This window comes from Salminus brasiliensis, chromosome 21, assembly GCF_030463535.1.
Source record: "Salminus brasiliensis chromosome 21, fSalBra1.hap2, whole genome shotgun sequence".
NCBI classification, from domain to species: Eukaryota; Metazoa; Chordata; class Actinopteri; order Characiformes; family Bryconidae; genus Salminus; species Salminus brasiliensis.
This window is the reverse complement of record NC_132898.1, coordinates 8,452,388-8,476,917: the sequence shown is the minus strand read 5'-3', so window position 1 is coordinate 8,476,917 and position 24,530 is coordinate 8,452,388. Positions and strand designations below refer to the sequence as shown.

At 40.6% G+C, this 24,530-nt stretch overlaps 3 protein-coding genes across 3 annotated transcripts; 1 reads left to right on the top strand and 2 right to left on the bottom strand.

The window, feature by feature from the left end:
• Positions 1–1,652: 1,652 nt before the first annotated feature.
• Positions 1,653–6,182, bottom strand: LOC140543268 (specifically androgen-regulated gene protein). Its single transcript, XM_072666330.1, has 3 exons — positions 5,509–6,182; positions 5,178–5,373; positions 1,653–5,087 (listed from the first exon to the last, which is right to left on the bottom strand). The coding sequence occupies exons 1-3, from the start codon at positions 5,605–5,607 to the stop codon at positions 3,889–3,891; spliced, it is 1,494 nt and encodes a 497-aa protein (XP_072522431.1). The 5' UTR covers positions 5,608–6,182; the 3' UTR covers positions 1,653–3,888.
• Positions 6,183–11,697: 5,515 nt separating this feature from the next.
• On the bottom strand, positions 11,698–14,941 carry yod1 (YOD1 deubiquitinase). The gene is made up of 3 exons (XM_072666026.1): positions 14,889–14,941; positions 13,879–14,103; positions 11,698–13,695 (listed from the first exon to the last, which is right to left on the bottom strand). The coding sequence occupies exons 1-3, from the start codon at positions 14,935–14,937 to the stop codon at positions 12,998–13,000; spliced, it is 972 nt and encodes a 323-aa protein (XP_072522127.1). The 5' UTR covers positions 14,938–14,941; the 3' UTR covers positions 11,698–12,997.
• Positions 14,942–15,707: 766 nt separating this feature from the next.
• On the top strand, positions 15,708–20,698 carry snrpe (small nuclear ribonucleoprotein polypeptide E). Its single transcript, XM_072665902.1, has 5 exons — positions 15,708–15,882; positions 17,813–17,839; positions 18,083–18,145; positions 20,317–20,395; positions 20,486–20,698. Exons 1-5 carry the CDS (start codon positions 15,829–15,831, stop codon positions 20,539–20,541), a joined length of 279 nt encoding a protein of 92 aa, XP_072522003.1. The 5' UTR covers positions 15,708–15,828; the 3' UTR covers positions 20,542–20,698.
• The last annotated feature ends 3,832 nt before the right edge of the window (positions 20,699–24,530 follow it).

Genomic DNA, 24,530 nt, shown 5'->3' with positions numbered 1-24,530 from the left:
GTAAAGGAAACATCAAGACAGGGTGAGTTACAAAATGCTGTGTACAAATAGCCTTTCAGCATCTACTCAGTAGTTCTGTGGTGACCTAACCATGTCATCGTTTCTGTTTGACAGTTCAGCCTTAATGCAATAAATGATCCAACCTATTATTGTACAATCTTGCTTAGCTATTCAGCCTTAGGGAGTGAAAATAAAGTGGAAGTCGGTGTCAAATCCAAAATGACAATCTGAAAACATTACAACAGGCTCTCTCTAGAAAAGACTTTACCAGATGTATTGAAGCATTTTTCCTATATGAGCTCCCTGTGTCAGTGTTTTGAGATCTCGGGTCCCTGGTCACACCACAAAATAAACCTGTTATTGTACAAACTACTGCAATTTATACATACTGAACAACATGTTCTATTGGAAATTAAGCAGCCCGTACATTAAATAAACACAATATTAATGAAATTCTTAACATGATAATCTCACTGTAGTTCTGTCATGCCCCCTTGGTGAAACCACTTGTGTTACCACCCTTGGTGAAAATACTTGTGCTTTGGAGAAATGTATGACAAAAAATCTAATTCCAAATCCAGACAAAATGACCTTAGTTAGCTTAGCAGGTATCTTGAAATATGACTTTTGTCTGTAGTTCTGACCATTTTTGTAAATATCAGTGTGGCATACAATGTCAGACACTGCATAAGCAAGTCTATTTGAGATGACTTAACAGCTTGTCCCAGTTTAAGACAGTTCAAGTGTGTGGTGATTTAGGTATGTAGTTTGCCCAGCACCAACTTGTTCCTTAAGGTATTAATTACATTGACCACATCGCTGCAGCTCAAAACTAAAGAAGTGAACCTCAGACACTAAACACGACTGTGTTGGCACTAAGGTGATACTGGTGTACGTTTTTTTGTTGCTAAACTATATTGATTTTATAACTCACCACTTTCTTAATACTACATCCTAATGCTTAATACATCTGTATGTCCCCAGTTTTTCATCACATTGAGCCGTGTACAGCTTCCAACCACAAACCTGTCATTTTGAAGAGCTGTAGCTGTCAGTATGCAAAGATCTTGGTGCAAGTATAGATACAGCAGCCATAACACTGCTTTATCAGATTAAACAACACTGTCAGTGTAGTAACAGTATTTCTGCAGCCAAATGTTTGAATAACACAAAATAATAAAGCAGTCAAGGCCACACGTAGCTGATTTTATCACAGTCTAGGTTTTTGCATGACAGTGACGATATACACTATGTGGACAAAAGTATATGGATACTTGCTCATTCATTGTTTCTTCTACAATCTTTACCTTGCTTTTGTTGGAGGAACTGTGCTGTCCAGAGTAGGCTTTCTGTGTTTCTGGGGCACTGAATTCAGCAACAAGAGCATTAGTGAATGCAGTTCTAATGCTCCACAGCTAAATACTCCAGAGTCCTATTCTTTTGAATTTGCAGTACTTCACTACAGGAACTAGACAGGCTGTGTGTGTGCATTTGCACAGCTGTGTCAGCAATAGGTGCAACTTAGTAGTTGAATTCATTCATTAGAAGGGGTGACACACACACACACACACACACACATATATATATATATATGTATATATATATATATATAGCTTGTCCCAACATTAAGTACATCTATCAGTGCAATGTGATTAATGAGAATAGTCCCTTTATTATTGCTTAAACCAAAAAGCACTGGCATTTTTTTGCACAATCACATAAATACTAATTTGAACAAAAAATGTCTGTGGTTTGTGTTTGTACAATAATGTAAAACGGAAAATAAAGCCAATACAATACTGTAAAAAAACAAAACAAAACCAAGAAGCACTGATATTCTGTCTTGGCAGTAAAAAAGCAGATATTTTCAACTTCCTACATGTAGCAAACTGAACTGAGAAATGGTAGTAGAGTGGGAGAAGTTGTTTGCGTATCCTCTACAGGAAATAAATCTTTTTTTATTCACATTTTAGAGAACTGCAATGTACAGTGTTTTTATATGTAAAAATAAACAAAATGTTTGCATGTCACATTTTATTTTGTTTGTGATTTGTTAAAATAAAGAAAATAAACAGTAATGATTCATTACAATGTACTGAAGTGTGTTCTTTATAGACAGTGGTCTCTAACCCTCCTGTTGGGGATCCACCTTCCTGCAGGTTTCACTGCCCAACCAAGCCAAACCAACCTCATTCAGCTATTCAAGGACTTCTAAAGTCAGCAATAATTAGATGCATCAAGACAGGACCCCCATATTTACCATTTGTGTTGGACATTGATGGAATTTGGCCTTTGCCTTTAACCCATCCCTGCAGTGAACACACAAACATATGCACTAGTAAGCAAACATGTTGTCGAACCCACAACCCTGCCGTCAATAGCCCGGTACTCTAACTGCTAAGCCACTCGGTTAGGGTAAGAGCTAATCTGCAGGAAGGTTGACCTTCAGAAACAGGGTTGGAGACCACACACAAAAAAAATCTAATCTTTTAACCAGGGGTGCCTACACATGTGCTTGTCTGTTTTTCCTGTAGTGATTTACACAATAAGCGTATTTCTACATGTACATTTAAAGAATTCTGTATGAAAGCAGTGACAAATGTATATGAAGCTGTATGAGAATGAACTACTGATGAACTGCATTTTTCAGGCAAGCAACATAGTTTGTTAACAGGCTGCTTGGCAACCATCACTAATGGTCAACAATTATTTCAATGAATAGCACAATGTTCAATATCTTGCAATGTTATTACAGTAGAGTCGATGTGTGCAGTCGTATGTACACAGTCATATCAGCATATTATGACCATCCTGGTTCAGAATGAACCCATTATATCAACTCTACTTCCCATATAGGAGCACCTTGCAGTTCACGACTGGACACGATGTTTAAACTGTTCACTCTATTAGTCAAGTATATGTCAGTATTACTGCAGTGCAGAGAACGTGATGTGATGGTTCTGACCATTGTAGAACAGGGTGAAAGGAAGCTAACAAAGTATGCAGAGAAACAGATGGACTAGAGCCTGTAATTATAGAACTACAGAGTGCTCCTATATGCTGATAAAATGGGCTTTCATTCATTCTAAACCAGGTGTGATCATAAAAGTAGGAGAAGACTGTGTATATCTCAAATTTTACAATGGCTTTTAACACAGTTTAGCCAATCAGATTTTAGATCCGGAACTGTCTGTTTTAACAAAAGAGTCTTGTCGCCCCAGACCCATACTGATATTAAAGGGTGATGAATCCGAGAGGCTGGGTAATGTGAACAGCGGCCTTTTGTGCAAGTGTGGTCAGGTGTTGGTCACAACCTGAGATAATCTACTAATCCACAGAGCACTGACTATACCCTCATTCACTTAGTGGTAAGATGAGGAGTCTGACTGATAGGTGATCTATCGGAGAGCAGAGTGCACCAAAAGAAGTCCAGGCTTTGTCAGGTGCCCCAACGTTCAGCAGTCAGGCCGGCAGACTGTGGGCTTATTCATGTGCAGGTGCAGGTCACTGTTGTGACAAGAATGTGCTTTTGGGGCACACTGGGCATAATTTTGAAATCAAATCCGTGCATAAGGCTAACTCTTGGTCAGAGAAATCTGACGTCCAACAGGTGGTGAGAGAATCACTAGTCAACCACATTATCAAACACTTTAGGACTACACATACATTATTTCTAAAGAAAACTAAGTGAAATGGTAAAAAAGATCCTATGAAGAAGCTGATCTCTGAATCAAAGGACAACTATGATATTGCAATAGTGTCATCTTAATGAAAGGCATCAGGGTGATATTTAGTTGATTCTGACAAACTCTCGGTCCTGTGTAAGAGAGGCAGGGCCACAGTCAAAAAAAAGTGCTTCTATTCAGTGCTGCAAAGAGTTCGCAATAATCAGTTCTTCAGCAATCCTAGCTTTCTTAGAGCCTCTCGCCGGTCCTCACCCATGTTGGGAACCATCAGCACATTTAAGCCTGGAACATGTAAAGGTTTGCTGGCTACTGGAGGGACAAAGGATGACTGTCCCGCTGTTTTGCCAGCAGACAGGGGGGTTGTCCCTCTCTGGATACTTCCAAGGTTGTTCTTGCCAGCCACCGTGGATGAACATTGTAGGTGGTTCTGAGAAACTGAACTGTCTGAAAGCTCACAGTTGGACATGCTGCTCCCCAAACCCATTCCGGACCTCTCCAGGGTAGCAGACTTGCTGTGTTGTAAATGAGAAGGAGCTATGGGTAGGTCAGTCAGGGAGCGGTGGTGGAGAGTGTTGCTGCTTGAACGTTGGTTTGACTGGTTCCTCGGGTCCTGGTTCCTTACAGCGGCACAAGGAGGAAATGGCCTAGTTTGGGACACATCTGGAACTGAGCCAGAAGAAGGCTGTGGGAGACTAGATATGTGAGTTTTAGGGGCTTTGCTGGGCTGTTTTGCGTCAGATTCCTTCAGAAGACCCAGTTTAGATAAAGCCTCCAGCCTCACTTGCTCTCGCTTCATCAAACCTCCACTTCCAGGAGATGTAGATAAGCAAGAGTCTCCATTGGGATTGGTGGTTCCTTTGTGGTTCAATACAGTTATGCGTGAAGGCATCTTTTTGGGTTTGGGAGCCACGGCAGGAGGACTGTTCTTACTTAGCTGGTTTTCACTGGGCTGGATGTTCTGAGGGAACACTTGGGTTCTGTCTTTAGAGTGAACGGGAGCTTGAGGTGTAGAAATCTGCCTTTCAGTGTTTTCACTGCTTTTTCTTGAGGATACCTTATTGCGCAGCTGTACCAAACCCTCATAGGTCAAAGGCCCCCGAGGGGTCCGGTCATTCTGCAATCCTTGATCTATGGCATTACTGGTTTTAACCATCAATGGAGGAGGAATCACAACTACATTGACCTCTGATGGAACATGAGGGCCATTCTTGTCACGTTTCTGCTCTTTTGTCTCCTCTTTGGGTGACGGTTTCTCTTTGGATGCCGCTGTTCCTGGGTTGGGAGGAATGGGAGGACTGCTGTTTGCCAGAACAAAAGGCGTTGGAACCAAGTAATTCAGGATTTGATTGTGCTCTGAGCTGCCAAACATCCTAGGATCATCAATGTAACGCTTTGGGATATCTGAAATGTAGACAAAAAATGTCCTTTACATCAGACTGCTTGTAAAAGATTAGAAAATAAAACCTCAATAAATAGTCTCAATATCTTTACCTTTGTGCTTGCTCTGGTTCATGGAAGCAGAAAGGTGAGCTGTTTTGGTGGCAACATTTCCACGGGCAGGAAGATTTTCGGCTTCATCATTGGACAGGCCACTGTCATCATCTGTGTCTAAAGCCTCTATGGTCTCCTCCAAGAACATGAGGCAAGCCTTCTCTTCTGCAGAGAGGTACTGCAGGCTATCATCACTCTGCAAGAGATACACATCACAGTAAGATTTGCATCATGCTTCACATCACAGGAACAAGATTGTGTTTGTATCTGCCTAGAAAATGTGAGAAATGAACATGTTAATATAAAAAGACTGAAAAAAGGTGAAACTCACAAAACAAGAGCTGAGCACGCTGTCACAACTGTCAGCACTGTCCATCTCATCCAGTGTCTCCTTGGCAATGCTACCTGGCCACGTGTCACTTTTCGGCATTGCAAGTTACTCAGGCTTTGGGCTTACCACGAAGCCTTTTCCTGGAACTGATTAAAAAACATAATAATCAACACACACACACTTATAAAAACATAAGTAGTAATAATGTGGGATTATCCCTCAGTGGATTTGACCCAAAAATATTGATTTTGTCTTTACATCACTAATTCACATTAGTTAGATAACAGGCTTTTAAAATGAGTAGTTTATTGTTATATTACCGATATAATGACGCTTATGTTGCAGCTGGCTTATGTTTACCAGCTAGCATAAAAAAAGCCTATGCTAACATAATTGATGCCTTTGCTAGGTTAATTTGCTAATGCCTTTGCTTTAGTGGTGTAATATGTATTTCTGTAGGCTATAAGGTTATAAGTGGACTTAACTAAAACATATAGCTGTGAGCTATCATTACCTTGTCTGCTGCATAAAAAAATATTCTGAAAGTCCAAACGGACCCATCTAAAACAGATACAAATTTGATCACTCAGACCACTTCAAGAGCCTTGAGAAACCTTTGAAGGTTCTTTGCTTAAAACTGTGATGGAACCTCTTAAAGTCCTCGCAAGAATCTTAGAGGAACCTGTTCTTAAGGACAACAGCATTTGCAAAAGCAAAAGTTTTTTCAGTGAGATAAACTCAAGCAAGACGAACTTACTCAAGAAGTTTTCTAAAAAAACTTTCTTGAAGGTTCCTTAAAGCACCTTAAGGTTCCTCCACAGTTTACATACACCTTCAAAAGTATGTATGTAAGTCTATGTATGTGTATTAGCCAGCATAATGAACAAATAGTTAATACCTTGTTTTATTAGGTAATACTTGGCAAAAAATAATGATAAATTAAACTTAATGCTGGGGGCCTTTATACCCCTCTACCCCACGCCTCCAAAAGGTTCATGATTATCTGCTCCAGAATCCTATTCTATTGGCAATTCTTCTTTACAGGGACTAGACCAGCTGTGTGTGTATGTGTGCATTTGCACATCTGTTTTAGCAATGGATGCATTCATTAGAAGGGACGTCCACAAACATTTGGACATATAACGCAGGATTAGATGCAAAAAAAAATCCAAAACAAATCTAAAGTCCACTGCAGTGTAGTCCTAAGTTTCAGAAGGCGCCTAATGAGTAGAGGTAACTAACTGGTCTGAGATCAGTTCAAAAGGGCAGAGAGTAGAGGTGTCTAGTTGTAACGTATTTACCTGATTGCTGCACTGGACATATCAGGTGACTCGGATTACAGCACACTCTGCTGTAATAAGCCCCCCTAATGAGATCATGTTCAGCATGAATGGAAGGCAACATGAATCATCTGGAAATTTGAGGTTACACAAAGCCCTAAACACTCACACAGAGCAGATACTTCCTGCTGAATACAAATTCTGACATGTACAAATAGCTTGCAGCAGTTTTGGTTTAAGCACCTCTGAAGTGTCTCCTAAGGGCTTTTAAACAGAAAAGAAAAGAAGACAAGAAAAAAAAAGGACACCAATGACAGAACAAACAGTCCCTGGATCTACGTCTGCCTCCATGGTTCCAGCATTTATTCAGTGTCATTCTCCAGGTGAAACTCTCCCAGTTTCCTTGTATTTGAATATGACGTGTTCAAAGATAAGACTATTCTAACCGTAGGGCAATCTTGCTTAGTGTCATGCAAATAGAAAAGCGAGGCCTAGAGTTTCTGAGTGCAGATTTGAGCTGAAAGATGACTCACATTGTGGTTAAACTCACAACGACCACATCAGTCTTACCTTAAGTCCCTAAGCAATGTTAAAACATGTTTCTATTTTTTTATTTAGGTTTACATGACAAAACATTTACTCAGACTGTATGTTTGTGAGGAGAGGAAACTATACTATACAGACATAAGTATTGGGACACCTGCTCATTCATTGTTTCTTCTGAAATCAATGGTCATTGCTGTGAGGATTTAACTGCGTTCAGCAACAAGAGCGTAAGTGAGGTGAGGATGTTGGATGATCACCACCACACCTCTTTCACAACTCCACAAATCATCCCAATAGTATTGGATGGAGCACCATCCACCATTCCAGAGAACACAGTTCCACTGCTTTACAGCTCAGTGCCAGGGGCTTTATACCCCTCTAGGCCACGCCTCTAGAGAGTTCTAATCTATTGGCAATACTTCTCTACAAGTACTAGACAAGTCGTATCAGCAATGGGTGCAATTTAAAGTAGCCCAATGCATTCATTAGAAGAGGTGTCCGCAAACATTTGGGCATTTAGTGAATTTGTTCCATTGTAGTCCTTTATATTTACCCTGTCAGTTCAGCCCCTGCTCCCAATGTGAGGCTTTAACATTTTATCTTACATGAAAATGATCCCAAACAGAGAACAATAGCTCCTAACAAACTGCCGTTCCTATGCTGATAGGAACTAGGCCGTTCCTCTGCAGTTCTACAGGGAATATGTGTTTTCCCTGATTTTTTTTAAGGCTGTTTATGATGGCCAGTGCTTACTTCTATGTCGGCCATTATTCCACTGTAACATTAAAAACTGTTTTATGATTTTAGGATCCTGTGATTACCTTGTCACTGATATCTGCCTACCACCAAAAAGGGATTTTATGTTTATGACCGTGCCGCACCCTGAAGCAGAATAAGTAACGTGAGTTGTGGTTTTTATGACAGGCTTGTCAAAAGATGAAAACAAATGTCCTCAACCTAGAAATTCTGTTTCAGGAAGATGGAATACAGTGGAAAAACGTTAACCCAGGTGAGGTGTGGCTAACTGGTACTAGACAAGCCAGAGCCATTTCATTAAACACGGCTGAGCAATATATGTAAAACATCTCCAAGCAGCACCTCACATTACTAATGTTATGCTTGACAGACTCCAAATCAAAATAAATTTTGAATTAATATATTCAAACTTAATAACGAATTCACAGCCATCACTACACCAATCAGCCATGACATGAAAAGTTGGACTACACTAGACCCCTGGAGGTATCCGATGGTACGTGGCATCAAAACGTTAGCAGCAGATCCTTTAAGTCCTGTAAGTTATGAAGTTCGGCACCCATGAACCTCAGTCTCCAGTTCACTGACTGTCAGTGATTTTAATGTTGTTGTAATGTTGTTTGACAAATTGTTCTTTAACTAATTACAATAGTGGAACCCTTTCAGTGTTATATATAGTACCATTTCACAGGATTTATTTATTGTGTATTAAGAACAATGAACCATTTAAGCATCCTGACTGTTCTTTGAGTTGTCATGATTCTATGTAGAAGCAGGGCCGCCTTATCGGAAGTGGGAAATTAGGACGAATCTAAGGGTCTGTGACTGACAAGGGTCCTAAAAGATGTATTAATTGAGTATTTGGGCAGAATTTTGAGTTGTTGTTGTTGGGTCCAGTGTAATATCTTCTCATGGGGCCCAAATAAATCCCTCGCCGTGTCCTCTGTGTAAAACCATTTACAACAATTGAATACTCTAACTTTAAATGATTATACTTTTTTTTTTACGTGTTTAACTAAATAGATATTTGGATCCAGGCCCATATTAAAGCTAGATATTCTCCAGTGGTGATTCACATTCAAAGACTATGCTTATCAATGTCTAGGAAACCTGGCCGTTGGTGTTCAGAGCATGCTTTTGAGTGTTTTTGAATATTTGCCACACTATATATCTTTTAGTATCCAACACTACACTGCTAAAAGTAGAAGATCATTGAGGAACCTCTGGAGGGTCTTCAGCATGAGACTGTGGAGGAACCTCTTAAGGTGCTTTGAGGAAGCTTCAAGAAAAGGTTTTTAGGGGAAGGTGAAAGGTTCATTGAGGGTTTCTCCACAGTTTTAAAGGACCCTAGCTATATATACCCTATATAACAGTGTAGACTGGGTATCAGTATCAAAAGGAGAGCTCTGGTATCGTGACAGCCCTGACCATCGCCGTGACATTAGCTGTTTATGACCGCCGCCGTTTAACCCAGTTGTTTCATTGAACTGTGTTACACAAGAGAGAAAACTGATCCGTGATCTCTCTCTCTCTGTGTGTGCCAAACTACTGGGGACTTCTCTCAAATCTTGACAAGAGTCGAGTTTCATTTTGAGGAAAGCTTTTCTACCTCAGAACTATCAGTGACACGGGGAGCTGCTGAAGACCACAGCTGCACGAACCTGAGCCAAGTAATGTTAGTAGTAGTAGCTACCTGCTTCCAGTGTTTCTCATTGTGTCTCATTTCAGTTACTCAACTTTGTGGTTAGCAGCAATTTCCAGGTTATGAATCCTTAAAAATAGCCCCTAACTACGGTAACACACTTTTTCTTTCACCTCAAGCACAGTTTACTATAGCAGGAACAGCCAAAACACCCCCCCCCCACTGAATATCCATTACCAGCTAAAGCTCTGAACTTCTGACACTTCAGATAGAGTAGCAATAACCGTCTCGACGCCTCTGATTACCTTGTTTTCTAATAGATAGATAGATAGATAGATCACTTTATTTATCCCAGTGATCTATCTATCTATCTATCAATGTCTAATGATTAAAATCGTTGTTAATACTGGACACTGCCCGTAAACAGAAACTCACCGTTTTGAGGGTCTTCACAGCTGATACCCGTTTCTACACACGACCACGATGGCAGTGAAGCACTAAGGCAGTGAAGCACCTGCGCTCTGGTCCAGGTGAGATTATGGGCAAGGGATCACAGTCCATCACTGCATGTCCCGCCCATTAGCAGACAACAGCCAATCAGCATCGAGACAATCGTGGTGACGTGTACGGGAGTGGGCGTGTGTTGAGGGCTCAATCCCAAATATCCCCTTGGACTGTCAGTGCACTAAATGGGCAGCCGCTCTTTTCTGAGCTGTGCTGTGCGCTATGTAGGTAGTAGGGAGCAGCCTGGCATTCAGGCAGAGCCTAAAAGTGTACACTTAACTGTTCTGGGATCAATACAGTAACATCTGAATCTTCGACACACACCTAGGGGGGCTTCACATGTCTCAAGGGGACTTCAATTAGAAAAATGTCAGCCAAAGAAGAACCCTTGCATTTCCTCAAGTCTGCCAGTCTAGGGAAGGCCATAGGTGCAACTGGCCATTTGGGCACAGAGGCTTTTCCCCCCATGCCCTGTATAGTGTACTATGCACAGAGTGGGGACGTTTGGAAATGCGAGATCTTCATTACTAGTGCAATACAGTGTATATTGCCTGTGTGGTGGTGGTCATTTTTGTGTTGTAGGGTGTATTGCTGTAGCTGGGAAGGCCAAAGACAACTTTTCTGCTTTGGCTGACCAACAACGTTGTACTGTGTTGTGCACTATTGGACGTATTATTGGACTTAGTATCTGGATGTAGGCAGGAGCATATTTAATGTCCTATATAGGGAGTAGGGGTCAATTAAATAAAAATAAATACAATGGTTCCTTAACACACTTTCACAGCACTGTTATTCAGCACCCTCTGTAGTGCACTATTTAGGGAATAGGGCCCAATTTAGCATGAATCCTAAATTAATTCCTTATCAGACTTAATTACACTGTTTGTTATTCAGTGCCCTATGTAGTGGGGAAGGAGCCAACTCAAACACACCCAACTCCAAATCACACGCCTACCTATTTCCTGATGTATTTAATGCACTATATAGGGAATCTGGGGTCATGGAGAAAAGATTTTTGAAGAATTGAAGAATAGAAATAACAGAGTGGGTGCTCTCTTTACTTTGCCTTTTCCTTCTAGGCTTGTCATTTTCTCTACATACACCAGATGGCAGACTGCTGAATACAACAACTGCCAAAATAGGCTTGCCATTGTCATACCAAAGCCTGGGTAATCCTATTACTAAAGGTAAAAGACTTCTTAAAATAGCACCACTTTAATCCATGTAAATTGGTAGAGACTTAATCCTGTTGATCTGAATGGGATTTATCATAGAGAGGTAGTTGATAGTGTGTGACTGTCAGTCTAAACACCAGCCAAACCTAGATCATAAATTCTGTTGACCAATAATGTCACTGAATGTGTTTGCAACTTTGGCAGGGTTAGCATAGTGAAAAGCCCAGAACACCACCATATGTGATTAAGCTTGGAAGAATGCTCGTTCCTGTTGAAACAAACAAGCTTGTATATCAACTTAACCTTTATTTCTGGTGTAACCATCATTTCATGAAGTTACTGCAGGCCTTTCGTCAACTTACTGTTCAGCGCTGCTCACATTAACAACAAGAAAGCGAGTAGAGCTTAACATCATCCAGCTCTGTCTGAAAACTTGGCCTCACAGCAGAACCATTTCTAGTAAAATCATACAATGACGTACAAAGCCTTGCGTGGACAATACCTGACTGCAAATGTATTGGGTTCCCATGGTTATTCATCACCAGCATTAAAATACATTCTATGCATTGTTTAACCACTCGCACTCATCCTACATACTGTTCTAGGCTAAGTCATCAAACGACTTTCGCCCCAGTGTTTCCAAACAGTTCAGAAAAATCTGATATGACACAATTCTCCACTAAAGGAAAGAGTGGGGGGAAAAAACAAACAAACAAACCCCCCCCCCAAAAAAAAAAAAAAAAACAAAAAAAAAAAAACTACACACATCTCATAGCCGCTTGCATAAAGGTGTTTTGCATGGCCAGTCGTACAAACAATAAAAACAGTGCTGTTTAAAACAGAAATCCACACCACTACGCTATTTAATATGTACGTGAGTCCACAACCAGCACCATTTGTTACAGAATTCACTCTCTCAGAAGCCTAGGTAGCTCTACAACCAATGTTTATCAAGTACTTAACATGAGAAGCTACCTGTTAAAAACAAAATATTACAGAGCGCTCCTTAGTGAATGTCTGATCTACGCAACTATTTCAAGTAACAGTTATTATTGAGCCAGTGAGCTTTTAAGACCATGTAGTTCCATCGATTGTTCTGAAAATGTGCAATGTAACCTTAAAATGGGGAGGTAGGGGGAGGGAGAGGGGGGAGGGGCAAAACAAAACAAAACAAAATATATATCACATGAATGAAGTGATTCAATCCACTACCCAATAGTGTTGCAAGTTTAAAACACTGATAAAGAAGGCATTGTTCAACATTTTGGTTTGAATAAAAGCTCACACCTCTTGTTAGGAAACAAACTCAATTGCTACATATCAAAAATAAAAAGGTTGTGTCGTTGCAATACTGTGCTGAGAGTACACACCAAAACGTAATGCTCAAGAACGTCAAGAACCCAGTGTTGACCAAGAGTTGTAATTAATACTGAGAAGTTGGGGGATTGGGTTAAACACATTGTGAGGTAGAAAACGGCACCAAGCTGAGACACACAGCTGTGAAATTTGTTGGGTTAGGGTAAGAACACGCATAGAGTGGCAGTGGAAAGGGGGGGGGCACGGTAAAGGTGATCCCAAGTGAGCTTTCACACTTCGCCAAAGTTGGTGTGGCCCGTCTCCTTGGCGTGCTCCCTCGCCTCCTTTTGTCCCACCAGGCCGGTTTGGCACACCATACAGCGCAGCGCAAAGCGGTTGACGTCCGTGTACTGCCGCTTGCGCCGCGCCTCATCGGCCAGCTCCAGGGCCTGCGCGAGGATGATGTCGTCGGTAGTGGAGAAGACAGTCTGCGGCGGGATATCCGAGCCGGGCGTCACCCTCTGCAGAGGGTCGTAGTGAATACCGTCATAAATAAGCAAGACACGTTTCTGATAACCGGCGTCCTCCCCAAAGCGGTCCACGCGCACAGTCTGCGTGTCCACGACACAGATCTCGCACTGGTAGAACTTGGACAGGATAGACACCTCAATAGCACCTCCCCACGTGTCGTCGCGTCGAATCCAGGTGCAGTATTCGTCGTTGCTTTTGCCAAGGACCGCCTCTGAATAGGCAGCCGGATCGCTGGCCACGATCTGGGCAATGAGGCCACGCATCTCTGGTGCGCAAGCCGGGTCATACACACCCCCCTCCACCACGTAGTTCACACTGGTAAAGAGGCAAGAGTTGTCAGCAGGAACCACGCGGCGCTGCAGAACAGGTGAGGTGTCCAGGCATGGGACTTTCGTTACAGCAGCGTTAGTCTGGACTTTGGGTTTGTTCTTTTCTTCTTCTACAATCAGAGTGTCTCCTGTCAGAGGGAGTATAAAGGGAGAGAAGAGGGGGTTACTTTGTAAGTGTTCCTCCAATCTGAAATCTTAAGTACTGTCTGATATTTCTGCCCTGAATCTACTAAGCTTTGAGGCTCTTCACTTAGGATGAGCAGCTAAAACTAAGAATGTACTGACCCACATGCACATATACAAGCCCTCACCTGATTTTATAGGGTAGTCCTTCAGATGGGCATCTCCATTGCGGAGGTCCAAGCTGGATGGCGGGTAGCCCACCATGATCTTCTGAACGTCACACGGTATTCCAGTTAGCTCCTCTACCTTGTCTTTCAGCTCTTGAACACAGGACTGGTGCGTGAGGCCTTGCATCAGATGGGTCCCATTCTTGGCCTTGCACCTCAATCGCAGCATCCTGAGTCCCTTCAGTTCTGCTTCAGAACAAACAAAAGACTCAAAGATCTAATATCACTTTGCCTGTAGTTTCTAGGCTCGTTCACCAATGGCCCCACTGTCAGTTAATGAAAACTCAACGCAGGGACATGTTGACCAAGTTGCTGACCACTGCACCAGACACAAAAGGGAAAGAAACAAAAGACACCTGCATGCCATTGTCCGCCGACAGCCGCTGATGAAGCTGTCTGAGAGAGACAGCTAGTGCTAGCTAGCTAACTGTGCTGAAACTGATGCAACAGCTTGGCAAACCCATGGAAGTGTAACTAAACTTTACCATACCCGATCAAACCCTGCGTTAGCTAAGCTGCGAGTCATCGAGGTATCACTGACCATTACAGGCTGATCATAATAATTATTATGTTAGGCTATACTAGCCAGCAACAAACAGTCCTTGAAGAATTTACTAGCTACATAGCACTAGCTTTATATCTAGATCAGTTTATGTAGATCTCAATAACTATAGCACTGTACTCACTGTACCGAGAACCGTCTTAAACATAGCTAGCTATCTAAGCAATCAAGCCAACGTAGCTAGCTAGCACTGGCTAGCTGTACTAGTCTTAATTCATAATAATGGACTGCTAGCTAGTAAGCTAGCTTAGCTCCTGTTCGGCGTCAGTTTTGGCGTGGAATCGTGCAATACATGCGGATATGCTACCCTAGTTAACCCCGTGAATTTGTCACTGATAGACCGTGAATATATACAGGGGTATTTCATCGTTTTTCGCCGTATCTGTCCTTTTATTGTAGTGTTTCTCACCTCCGAGCGCCTTCCAACAACAACACACACACTGACCAACAAGTGACATGCGGACTACGTCACAAAGAGAGCACAAAACAGCGATGACGTCGCCCGTCGTCACTTTCCTGTCACACATTTGTCCGAGTTGACAATTTTACTATATTATAATTATTTATTTAAACGTTTGTTTTTTTTTTTGAGTGGATATGTGAACCATATAAAGACAAACAGACCGATAGAAATGCTCAAACATGACTTTTAAATTAATTCATTTTATTCAAAAAAAATATTTGTATTAGATTTTTAACATTAAAGTTATGTTCAGATATCTAAAATCTCTAAAATATAGTTTTAGATGCATACTGATTGGTTTAAGGAATGATATCAACATCTAAAACGAAAAGTGTCTGCGAGTACAATATAAATAATAAATAATAAAATATTTCATTTTTAAAATATTACACATTTATTTATTTTGAACAGAAGAGCGCGAGGTTTAATGCAAATAAATGGTATCATATGACCAGTTAAACCAAATTTAAGTAATGACTAGTCAGGATGGCTTTATTGATCTAGTCATAGATCTGATATTATTACTAAAACTGGAACGTCGTAGTTGATATCTGAAATGTAGCTACATTTTTACTATAAAAACTGCATTACATATATATATTTAATCTGAGTCTGTAATAACAGAAACTCGTATCGCTGGTGGTATTTAATGCTAAAACGACCCGCATGTGGCTGCTGCCCCTGCTGTAATACCGGAGGTCTGGCTGTGGTTTGTCCTCCTGCTCGCTGTGCGGCGCTGTAGTGAAGCTCACCGCCTTCTCTCTGCGCTTCCCTCCGCCATCGCCGTTTCACCAACGTGAGGACTTCGTTACCGCGGCAAATAATAATTACATCTATTTCAGAAAAGCAGCTAAAACAGAGGTCTAAGCACTACTGCGGTAAGACGATGGCGTACAGAGGACAAGGACAGAAGGTGCAGAAGGTGATGGTGCAGCCGATCGTATCCTTTCCTGCTGGAGGTGTTCTGCTGTAGCTGAGCTCCATTCATTTAGCTTTAGCTTAGCTGTGTCTCACTTCTGCCCCTGACTCTCTTACTAACTCGTTTACGGTGTTGCTTTGTGGTACAAATCGTTAAAGGCGTTTACAGCAGTAGTAAAATACAGTTGTTTCCACTGTGGCCTTTTTAAAAAGACTCACCCGTACATTTGAGGACTGTATGATTTAATATTGTAATATTAAATATCGTGAATTCTGTACAGCCTAATTGTTTGAGTAATGCGCTGATATGTGAGTTTTAGGTCGATGCCTACATCCAGAATTATTTATATAGCTAGCTACACATTTGCATATATGCATATATATATATATATATATATATATACACACTTAATAAAAAATAATAAAATTAATTACCTATTTTGATGTATTAAGTCATAATTATGAGAAAACAAATTTTCCATGTCGCTAAGTCAACGCAGCCACATTATTTTGGCATAGGTTTTTAACTAATAATGAAATATCAAAAAATTAAATCTGATAAGTAGTGTAGCTCTGCCCAAACCTGACACACACAAAAAAAACAGATATATATATATATATATATATATATATATATATATATATATATATATAAAAAAAACAAAATATAAAGTGTAATAAGAGCTGGGCAATATGATGATATTTTATTGTATCGTGATACACTATTTTTTTCTAAGCATATCGAGGTTATTGTAAGTGCTTGAAGAACACTAAGCAACTGCATGTTTCATTACAAACCGTGTAATTTGACTGTAATTGAAGTGTTATTGCTTTAGTTAGAGGAAGAGTAGCGGGTGTTGAATAATATAAATCGCTGTGTTTAATACAGGAGAGTATCTGAACAGTAGTTTTAAGAATTCGCTACTGATGTATGTAGTCCATAATTATATGCATCATGATAAATATCTTCTCGTCTAAATATAATGATGTATTTTTACCACATCGTCCAGCTCTGTATAGTGTAATTGTTCCATTTAAAAAAACTTGCACAGATTCTGCCTGTGGTCGTAATCAGGCAATCATTGTAAAGACTCAAAGTTGTCCCATATCAAATCATAGGTGCCCTGATAACCGGACAATGGTACGATGATTACGGCATGAAGCCAAAGAGGTTCTGTTTCTGATGATCGTTGGCTTGCGTACATATTTATGTTGGCTTCTGTCTCTTGATGCCATAAATTGAACTTTTGGTGGTCGATTTAAAGCAGCATTATGCAAGAATTGGTATTTTTGGCTCCTGGGCTCCCCCAACAGCTAGGAAGTGTAATTTGTGCTTTGAGCCACCACTGAAGAACATGCTTTACACAGGCATTTCTGAACAAGCAGAAAGATACACAACTGGCATCTGAAGTGAAAGAAACATGTGGACTGATGCAGTAGAGTAATATTTTAGTAGTACACAAAGTGCAGAATTACATCTATTACTGATGTGTGCATATACAATCAGGCCAGATAAGTATTTGGACAGAGACACAATTATCTATTTGATTTGAAATGAAGCAATCAAGATTGTATTCAAGGCGTCAAACAACAATACTTTCCTTTTAGAAATTACAGCCCCCTATTTTTATATATATATATATATATATATATATATATATATATATATATATATATCAGTTTAATATTAAAGGTCATCTTTAATTTCTGTAATACAAGTCCTCAATGCTCACACTGGCCTTAGTTTAAAGACCAAAGCTGCAGTGACTAGGGTCACTAAAGACTTTTTGGTAGAAAACGAAGACTATGAGATGTCCTTAATTAATGTCAATGTTGTAGAGTAAACGTTTTGGAAATTGGTTAAGTAGTAAGAACGTTATTGAAAAATGGCTGAATTGCTACATTGTGATTGTTGCCTTTGCTAGATGTTTTTGTCCTTGACTTCACTTCAGAATCTGATTTTCAGGTATCTACAGAATGTAAGTACAGCTCCTTTTTTAATCTTAATAATTCACAACAGCCCTCATGTGTCTTGTGTGTGGTTACATGATTAATAATGTTAATGAAGAATTTGGTTAACTTTTTAAGTGGTTGTTCAGACAATGCAGAGTGTGCTGTTCTCTCATTGAGTTACAGCAATATCATTATTATTTTGTAAAAATACTTTATATAAAATACTGTTGTTTGCTCTCTCGCTCATGATCTTTTTCTCCTCTCTGCAGCGATCTCGTATCCAGGTGTGGCTTTATGAGCAGGTCAACATGCGGATAGAAGGCTGCATTATTGTGAGTGAACATTTTACTGTCCTCCTCATCAAAAATCACTTGTTCAGTGCAGTAAATCAACTTAATCAGCCTGTTAATCAGGTTCTTAGTGCAGTAAAACATTAAATACACACACCGCAGGTTTCCCAGATTCATCAGTGTTGCAGTGTGTATTTAGTGAATTGTCTTGTTAGCTTAAGCCAGGAGCTGAGCCTAAACGATATGGGAAGTAGTCAGCAACGTTCCTGTTGGACAGTGCTTCCATTTGGCTGCATTCACACTGCAGGTGTTCTGTCATAGGTGTGGCAGGTTTCTTATTTGCGTGGCAGTGTGAACAGGAACAATGCACTGAATGTAATAAACATCTCTTCACTAGTCTTGGCCACAATGTTATGTGGTGTTAAAGGTAAAAGGTAAAGGTAAAGGTGCACGTATTTGTCACTGTACAGTGTACACTGTACAGCGAAATGTGTCCTCTGCATTTAACCCATCTGTGGTAGTGAACACACACTCACACACACACACTAGTGAGCTAGGGGCAGTGAGTACACACACACACACACCCAGAGCGGTGGGCAGCCAACTCCAGCACCCGGGGAGCAGAGAGGGTAAAGGGCCTTGCTCAAGGGCCCAACAGTGGCAGCTTGCCAAGCCCGGGAATCGAACCCACAACCCTGTTATCGAGAACCCGGCGCTCTAACCGCTGAGTCACCACTGCCCCAATGACCGAGTGGTGGTGTGACCTCTGTCTGAACAGTTATATCAGCGATCAAATTCAGTGTTCATTAAAACTTGGCACACAACAACAAACCCCTTAGGCCAGCGTCCTCAAAATGGCTTGTACTATGGTTATTAGGGCTGGCCCGTCCTACAACAAATGTTCGAAGCTTTGTTTAGGACAGGCTGTTAGGGTTACAGCCGTTATTTGATTGATTTATTTTTTTAAATGTGGAAGGGGAACAAAAAAAAAGGATTGTCGTTTTTAGTTTTATTTAACAAAAAAAAGTTTCAAAATTGAAGTTGATTACAAAAAGACCACATAATTTAACACTAACCCTACAAATAAATATTTACCTTGTACAATAAAGCCGTACAATTTCAATCTTTCACAAAGAAACGTGTTCATCTTAGTTGATTAATTTGACTCTAGGGTGTGTAATCTATACAGTGTGGTGTGTGCCCAGAAGATGAGTCTGTCTGCAATTTATGATAAAAGGGAAGTACTGGTCTTTCATAAGGTAGCCAACCTGAAAGAATGTGTTTGGATGGTGTTTGGCTGCAAATGCCAGTTTATGGTAGTAATCACTGTTTCTCCTCCACCATGCCAATGGGCCAGACTGAACATTAGTGGTGTCTGTCAAATGCTGCTCCGTTTCTTTGTTGCGAGGTCTTCATGGTGGTGTTCTTCCTCCTCATAATCTGACTGAGACGGCATCAGCATTGAAAACTGGAGTTTTTATTGTCCTTATTGCAGATTGTCTATAGCCAGTCTATTAACGAACATCCGAAAACCCAAATTCTAGGGTGGCCCCTTAATAAATACATTGAGCGTCTTTAGTTGATCAAAATGAGTGAGTGGACGAGCTCGGGCACTGCAAACAACTTGACACGGCTTCAACGAACAATTAAAATATAAGCAATAGATGTCAGTGTTGTGATAAACACTTGGCTGCGCGCATGTGTGTTAATTTATTTATTTATTTATTATTTTTCTCTTTTTTTTTTATCCCTCCAAAATAAACTGTTTTATGCTGATATAGGACTGATATTAGCCTGATACCGTTTTGCCATATATAGATATAAGCCATGTGTGTTCTGTTGAATACTTGTGCCTGTGTTTCTTAAAGGAGTAGTTTGATGCACCAATCAAGCTGACATCAGTAATCCCTGACCCCAGATGTAGTCAATTTGCCAAGATGTTTCATATTTGACATAAGCTTCTTTAGTTTAGAATGGATTATGTTAGGCTAATGTTGCTACATGCAAAACATTTTAATATAATAATGATGCATAAATGTGTATTTCTTTTACCACTACCCCTCCCTTTTTGTAATGGGTATAGTAATGGTATGGTATGCAGCAGTTGTATTGAGTAAACGCCACCAGACTTAAGAGGTGTGATTGTACATCTGGCTTGTGTCTGTTTTTAATGCCTTTGTTTAAGTGCTATGTATTGTTGCCCTATGCTGCAGGGTTTCGATGAGTACATGAACTTAGTTCTGGATGATGCAGAGGAAGTCCACATGAAGACCAAGAACAGAAAGACCCTGGGTAAGGAGTGTTGGGACATTTCTGATTTGTCCCATGTTCTGTACCAAGTCTGGTAGTTCTACTGACACTTTTTCCCCCTCTCTCCAACAGGGAGGATCATGTTGAAAGGAGACAACATCACGCTGCTGCAGAGTGTCTCAAATTAAACGTTCAGATTCTGCGGAGTGATTTTGGAATATTGTTTGTTTTCATGGATGTGATTTTTCTTTTTTTGTGAGGCTATTACTTCTTGTACCTTAGCAATGCTCCTTATGCGTGATGTTTTTTCTACAAAAACAAATTAAAGACCGTTTTGTTTCTATACGTCTGACTGTGTGCCTTTATCTAATGTGGGTGTTGCCAGGAAAGTTACGTTCACATTTGTCAGCAAATCCTGTCTGAACATGACTGAACAGTCCTATTTTTTTATTCAACATCTGCTGCTCTTTATCTAATTAAATCAGTCTGATGACACTGTTTGTAATGAAACCTGCAGCTGATCAGTGTTTAAGCACTAGCAGTATCCTCGATATGCTTAGAAAAGCATATCACTAACAAAATGTATCACAATGATAAAATATCATCATATTGCCCAGATCTGTACTATTATATAATTCATATATATAACGTGTAATCTAAGTATTTTTTTACATTTTAAATAAGTACATTTGCTAGTATTTTCACAACATACTTTGACAAATCTCTGTTTTAAATACAATTAAGTGCACTTTTTTCCACTAAGCATGCTACTAAGAAGAGACTTCAGCTGACCCAGTGGTTGACAAAGTTAGAAAAATGCTCCTTTGCACATATGTTGTGTATTACTGATACTGTGAGTCCATATCCTGTAGGAATATAGGGTAATTCCAAAGTCTGCTGCACAAGCCAGACTTTCACAAACGTCTGGAAGAGTGCTAGTGGGCAGTGGTGGCTCAGCGGTTAGAGCGCCGGGATATCGATAACAGGGTTGTGGGTTCGATTCCCGGGCTCGGCAAGCTGCCACTGTTGGGCCCTTGAGCAAGGCCCTTTACCCTCTCTGCTCCCCGGGCGCTGGAGTTGGCTGCCCACCGCTCTGGGTGTGTGTGTGTACTCACTGCCCCTAACACGTGTGTGTGTGTGTGTGAGTGTGTGTTCACTACCAGATGGGTTAAATGCGGAGGACACATTTCGCTGTACAGTCCACACTGTACAGTGACGAATACGTGCACCTTTACCTTTACCTTTATTTACTTAGGGCCATCAGATTGACTGGCTTATATGTGCTAGGTTTAGGGGAAAGTGGGTCACTATTTGCAGGGCTGGTAAGCTTAAATTCGCAGGGAAGTTTAATGTACCTCTTTTATTACGCCACAACAATGGGCTCACATGATCTGATTGAGCACAGAACAGCAAAATTGCTTTTACAAATAAATGAACCTCATGTACAGTAGCATAATGTTCCTCTATGATGTTGCTATTATTTCCATCCTACATGATAAAGAACAGAACAGAAATAGTTTTATAACTCTCCTGGGGCAGTTTTTCTGCTGCACACTCGTTTGAATATGTTGATGTCCTAATATACTATGGAAGTGGGAAGTCATTTTTGCATTACATCTTATGTATTAATAAAAAACACACTACAATAATGGGTCACGGGGGTTTAAGCTCTGATGGCATTAGAACAAATGCAGGTAAACATTAATCCAGTAGAAAGAAACAAGAGTTTCCCATTCTGAAGAAACTAGTTGACACCGTGAGCTAGTCTTAAGAACAGAGCTTGGTTCCAGGTTTCTCCTGGACGCCCCAGTCCAGCCACCACTGGATGTGTTCGATTCCATCACCAGCTCACCTGATTAACCATCATTATGCACTGATTTACCAAACCAGGTGTTGGAGGAGAACTTTAAATAGTACTAGACTCCCATGAGGAGAGCTCTGGAGATGTTTTGATGAATGCAGTGATATACATATACAGTGGGGCAAAAAAGTATTAAGTCAGCCACTGATTGTGCAAGTTCTCTTCTGAGAAGATGAGAGAGGTCTGTTATTTTCATCATAGGTAAATTTCAATTATGAGAGACAAAATGAGAAAAAATTATCCAGGAAATCACACTGTAGGATTTTTAAAGAATTTATTTGTAAATTATGCTGGAAAATAAGTATTTGGTCAATAACAAAAGTTCAACTCAATACTTTGTAACAACCTTTATTGGCAATGACAGAGGTCAAACGTTTCCTGTAAGTCTTCCCCAGGTTTGCACACACTGTAGCTGGTATTTTGGCCCATTCCTCCATGTAGATCTACTTCTTCCCTGAACACAGTAGGTATGGTGTTCTTGGGATGCAACTATTCTATTTTGGTTTCATCTGACCACATGACATTCTCCCAATCCTCTTCTGGATCATCCATATGCTCTCTGGCAAACCTCAGACGGGCCTGGACATGTACTGGCTTAAGCAAGGGGACACGCCTGGCACTGTAGGATTTGAGGCCCTCTTGGCATAGTGTGTTACTGATGGTAGCCTTTGTTACTTTGGTCCCAGCTCTCTGCAGGTCATTAATCAGGTCCCTGCGTGTAGTTCTGGGATTTTTGTTCACCGTTCTCATGATCATTTTGACCCCACGGGATGAGATCTTGCGTGGGGCCCCAGATCGAGGGAGATTAATGGTTTTGTATGTCTTCCATTTTCTCACAGTTGCTCCCAGAGTTGATTTATTTACACCAAGCTGCTTGCCTATTGTAGATTCACTCTTCCCAGCCTGGTGCAGGTCTACAATTTTCTTCCTGGTGTCCTTCGACAGCTCTTTGGTCTTGGCCATGGTTAAGTTTGGAGTCTGACTGTTTGAGGTTGTGGGCAGGTGTCTTTTATACTGTTAACGAGTTCAAACAGGTGCCATTAATACAGGTAATAAGTGGAGGACAGAGAAGCCTCTTAAAGAAGAAGTTACAGGTCTGTGACAGCCAGAAATCTTGCTTGTTTGTGGGTGACCAAAATTCTTATTTTCCACCATAATTTATAAATAAATTCTTAAAAAATCATACAGTGGGATTTCCTGGATTATTTTTCTCATTGTGTCTCTCATAGTTGAAGTGTACCTATAATGAAAATTATAGGAGAACTTGCACAATCATTGGCTTACTAAATACTTTTTTGCCCTACCGTAAATCAACCACTATTTTTTTTATTGCAATATTAGTGTAAATATTAGAGGAAATAAACAGTTACTCCTCAGATAAGGAGCTTTTTATTCTAATTTACACAGGCGCCTTAACCAGTGTGTAAAACTGAAAGACTGAAAACAAACGTCTATTTGTTTCCCCATATGTGACACAATTGTCATGTTTTGTGAAACCACAAGAGGGCAGTACATGCACAAATCTCCAGACTCCTGGAGCTTGCATGCTGTGAGCAATACAACATATGAGCAATGACTTACTTTTCTATGGCCATAGGGATCCTGACACCCCTTTAAATTCAGTGTATTCAGCTGCTTGGGGGCACCCATTGCTGACTGCTGATGGGGTTGTTTGCAACCAAACCCATCAGCCTAGAATCCATAGAAATCCCCATTGAAAAATGCTGCCATTAGAGTTAGACGTCTTGAAGCAGCCACACATGAGCCTAAGGTCACCACGCCAAATGTCAAGCATCAACTTGAGGAATGTAGAGTCTTTCAGGTTCTCCAGCACAGAGCTGTGTGGATCAGTGAAACTGTGTTTACTAAATTGAATTGATGAAGCTCCATTGCTGGAGGGATGTTGCAGAACTAATCCAAGACCAGTACCTGACCTCAGAATTGCTCTGATGGCTGTGTGCAAACTAATGTAATCACAGCGGTATTCTATCATCTAGTGTAAAGCCTATAAGACGAACAGAGACAAAGCCCCTATTAAAGAACCTTGATTACAGAAGAACCATTGGGTAAGCTGGTATCTAAGCATTTGGGTGTGTGCTTAGTTTTGAAGGATCCATGATCATCATTGCCCGAATGACTTTTAACTAATAGTGCTTAGTGTAAGGAGTCTGGTAATGGAGGCCGTAGAACTTTATAAGGATTTCTGACACTGTTGACTAGGTTCTGTGCGATCCACTACAACACAATATGCACCTGTTTATTCTTTTGGGATCCTTTTTGTTTGTGTCGCAGAGATCATCAATTGCAAGGAAGAAA

What these genes read in the sequence shown, in the direction of transcription:
- yod1 (XM_072666026.1), bottom strand. Translation starts at nt 14,937, where the DNA reads ATGTCACTTGTTGGTCAGTGTGTGTGTTGTTGTTGGAAGGCGCTCGGA. An exon ending in TTGTTGGAAGGCGCTCGGAG is followed by an intron (nt 14,104 to 14,888) that starts GTGAGAAACACT and finishes GTTCTGAAGCAG; the next exon opens with AACTGAAGGGACTCAGGATG. An exon ending in GGACTACCCTATAAAATCAG is followed by an intron (nt 13,696 to 13,878) that starts GTGAGGGCTTGT and finishes TCCCTCTGACAG; the next exon opens with GAGACACTCTGATTGTAGAA.
- LOC140543268 (XM_072666330.1), bottom strand. Translation starts at nt 5,607, where the DNA reads ATGCCGAAAAGTGACACGTGGCCAGGTAGCATTGCCAAGGAGACACTG. An exon ending in GCGTGCTCAGCTCTTGTTTT is followed by an intron (nt 5,374 to 5,508) that starts GTGAGTTTCACC and finishes TATCTCTTGCAG; the next exon opens with AGTGATGATAGCCTGCAGTA. An exon ending in GAACCAGAGCAAGCACAAAG is followed by an intron (nt 5,088 to 5,177) that starts GTAAAGATATTG and finishes TCTACATTTCAG; the next exon opens with ATATCCCAAAGCGTTACATT.
- snrpe (XM_072665902.1), top strand. Translation starts at nt 15,829, where the DNA reads ATGGCGTACAGAGGACAAGGACAGAAGGTGCAGAAGGTGATGGTGCAG. An exon ending in GGATAGAAGGCTGCATTATT is followed by an intron (nt 18,146 to 20,316) that starts GTGAGTGAACAT and finishes CCTATGCTGCAG; the next exon opens with GGTTTCGATGAGTACATGAA. An exon ending in CAAGAACAGAAAGACCCTGG is followed by an intron (nt 20,396 to 20,485) that starts GTAAGGAGTGTT and finishes TCTCTCCAACAG; the next exon opens with GGAGGATCATGTTGAAAGGA.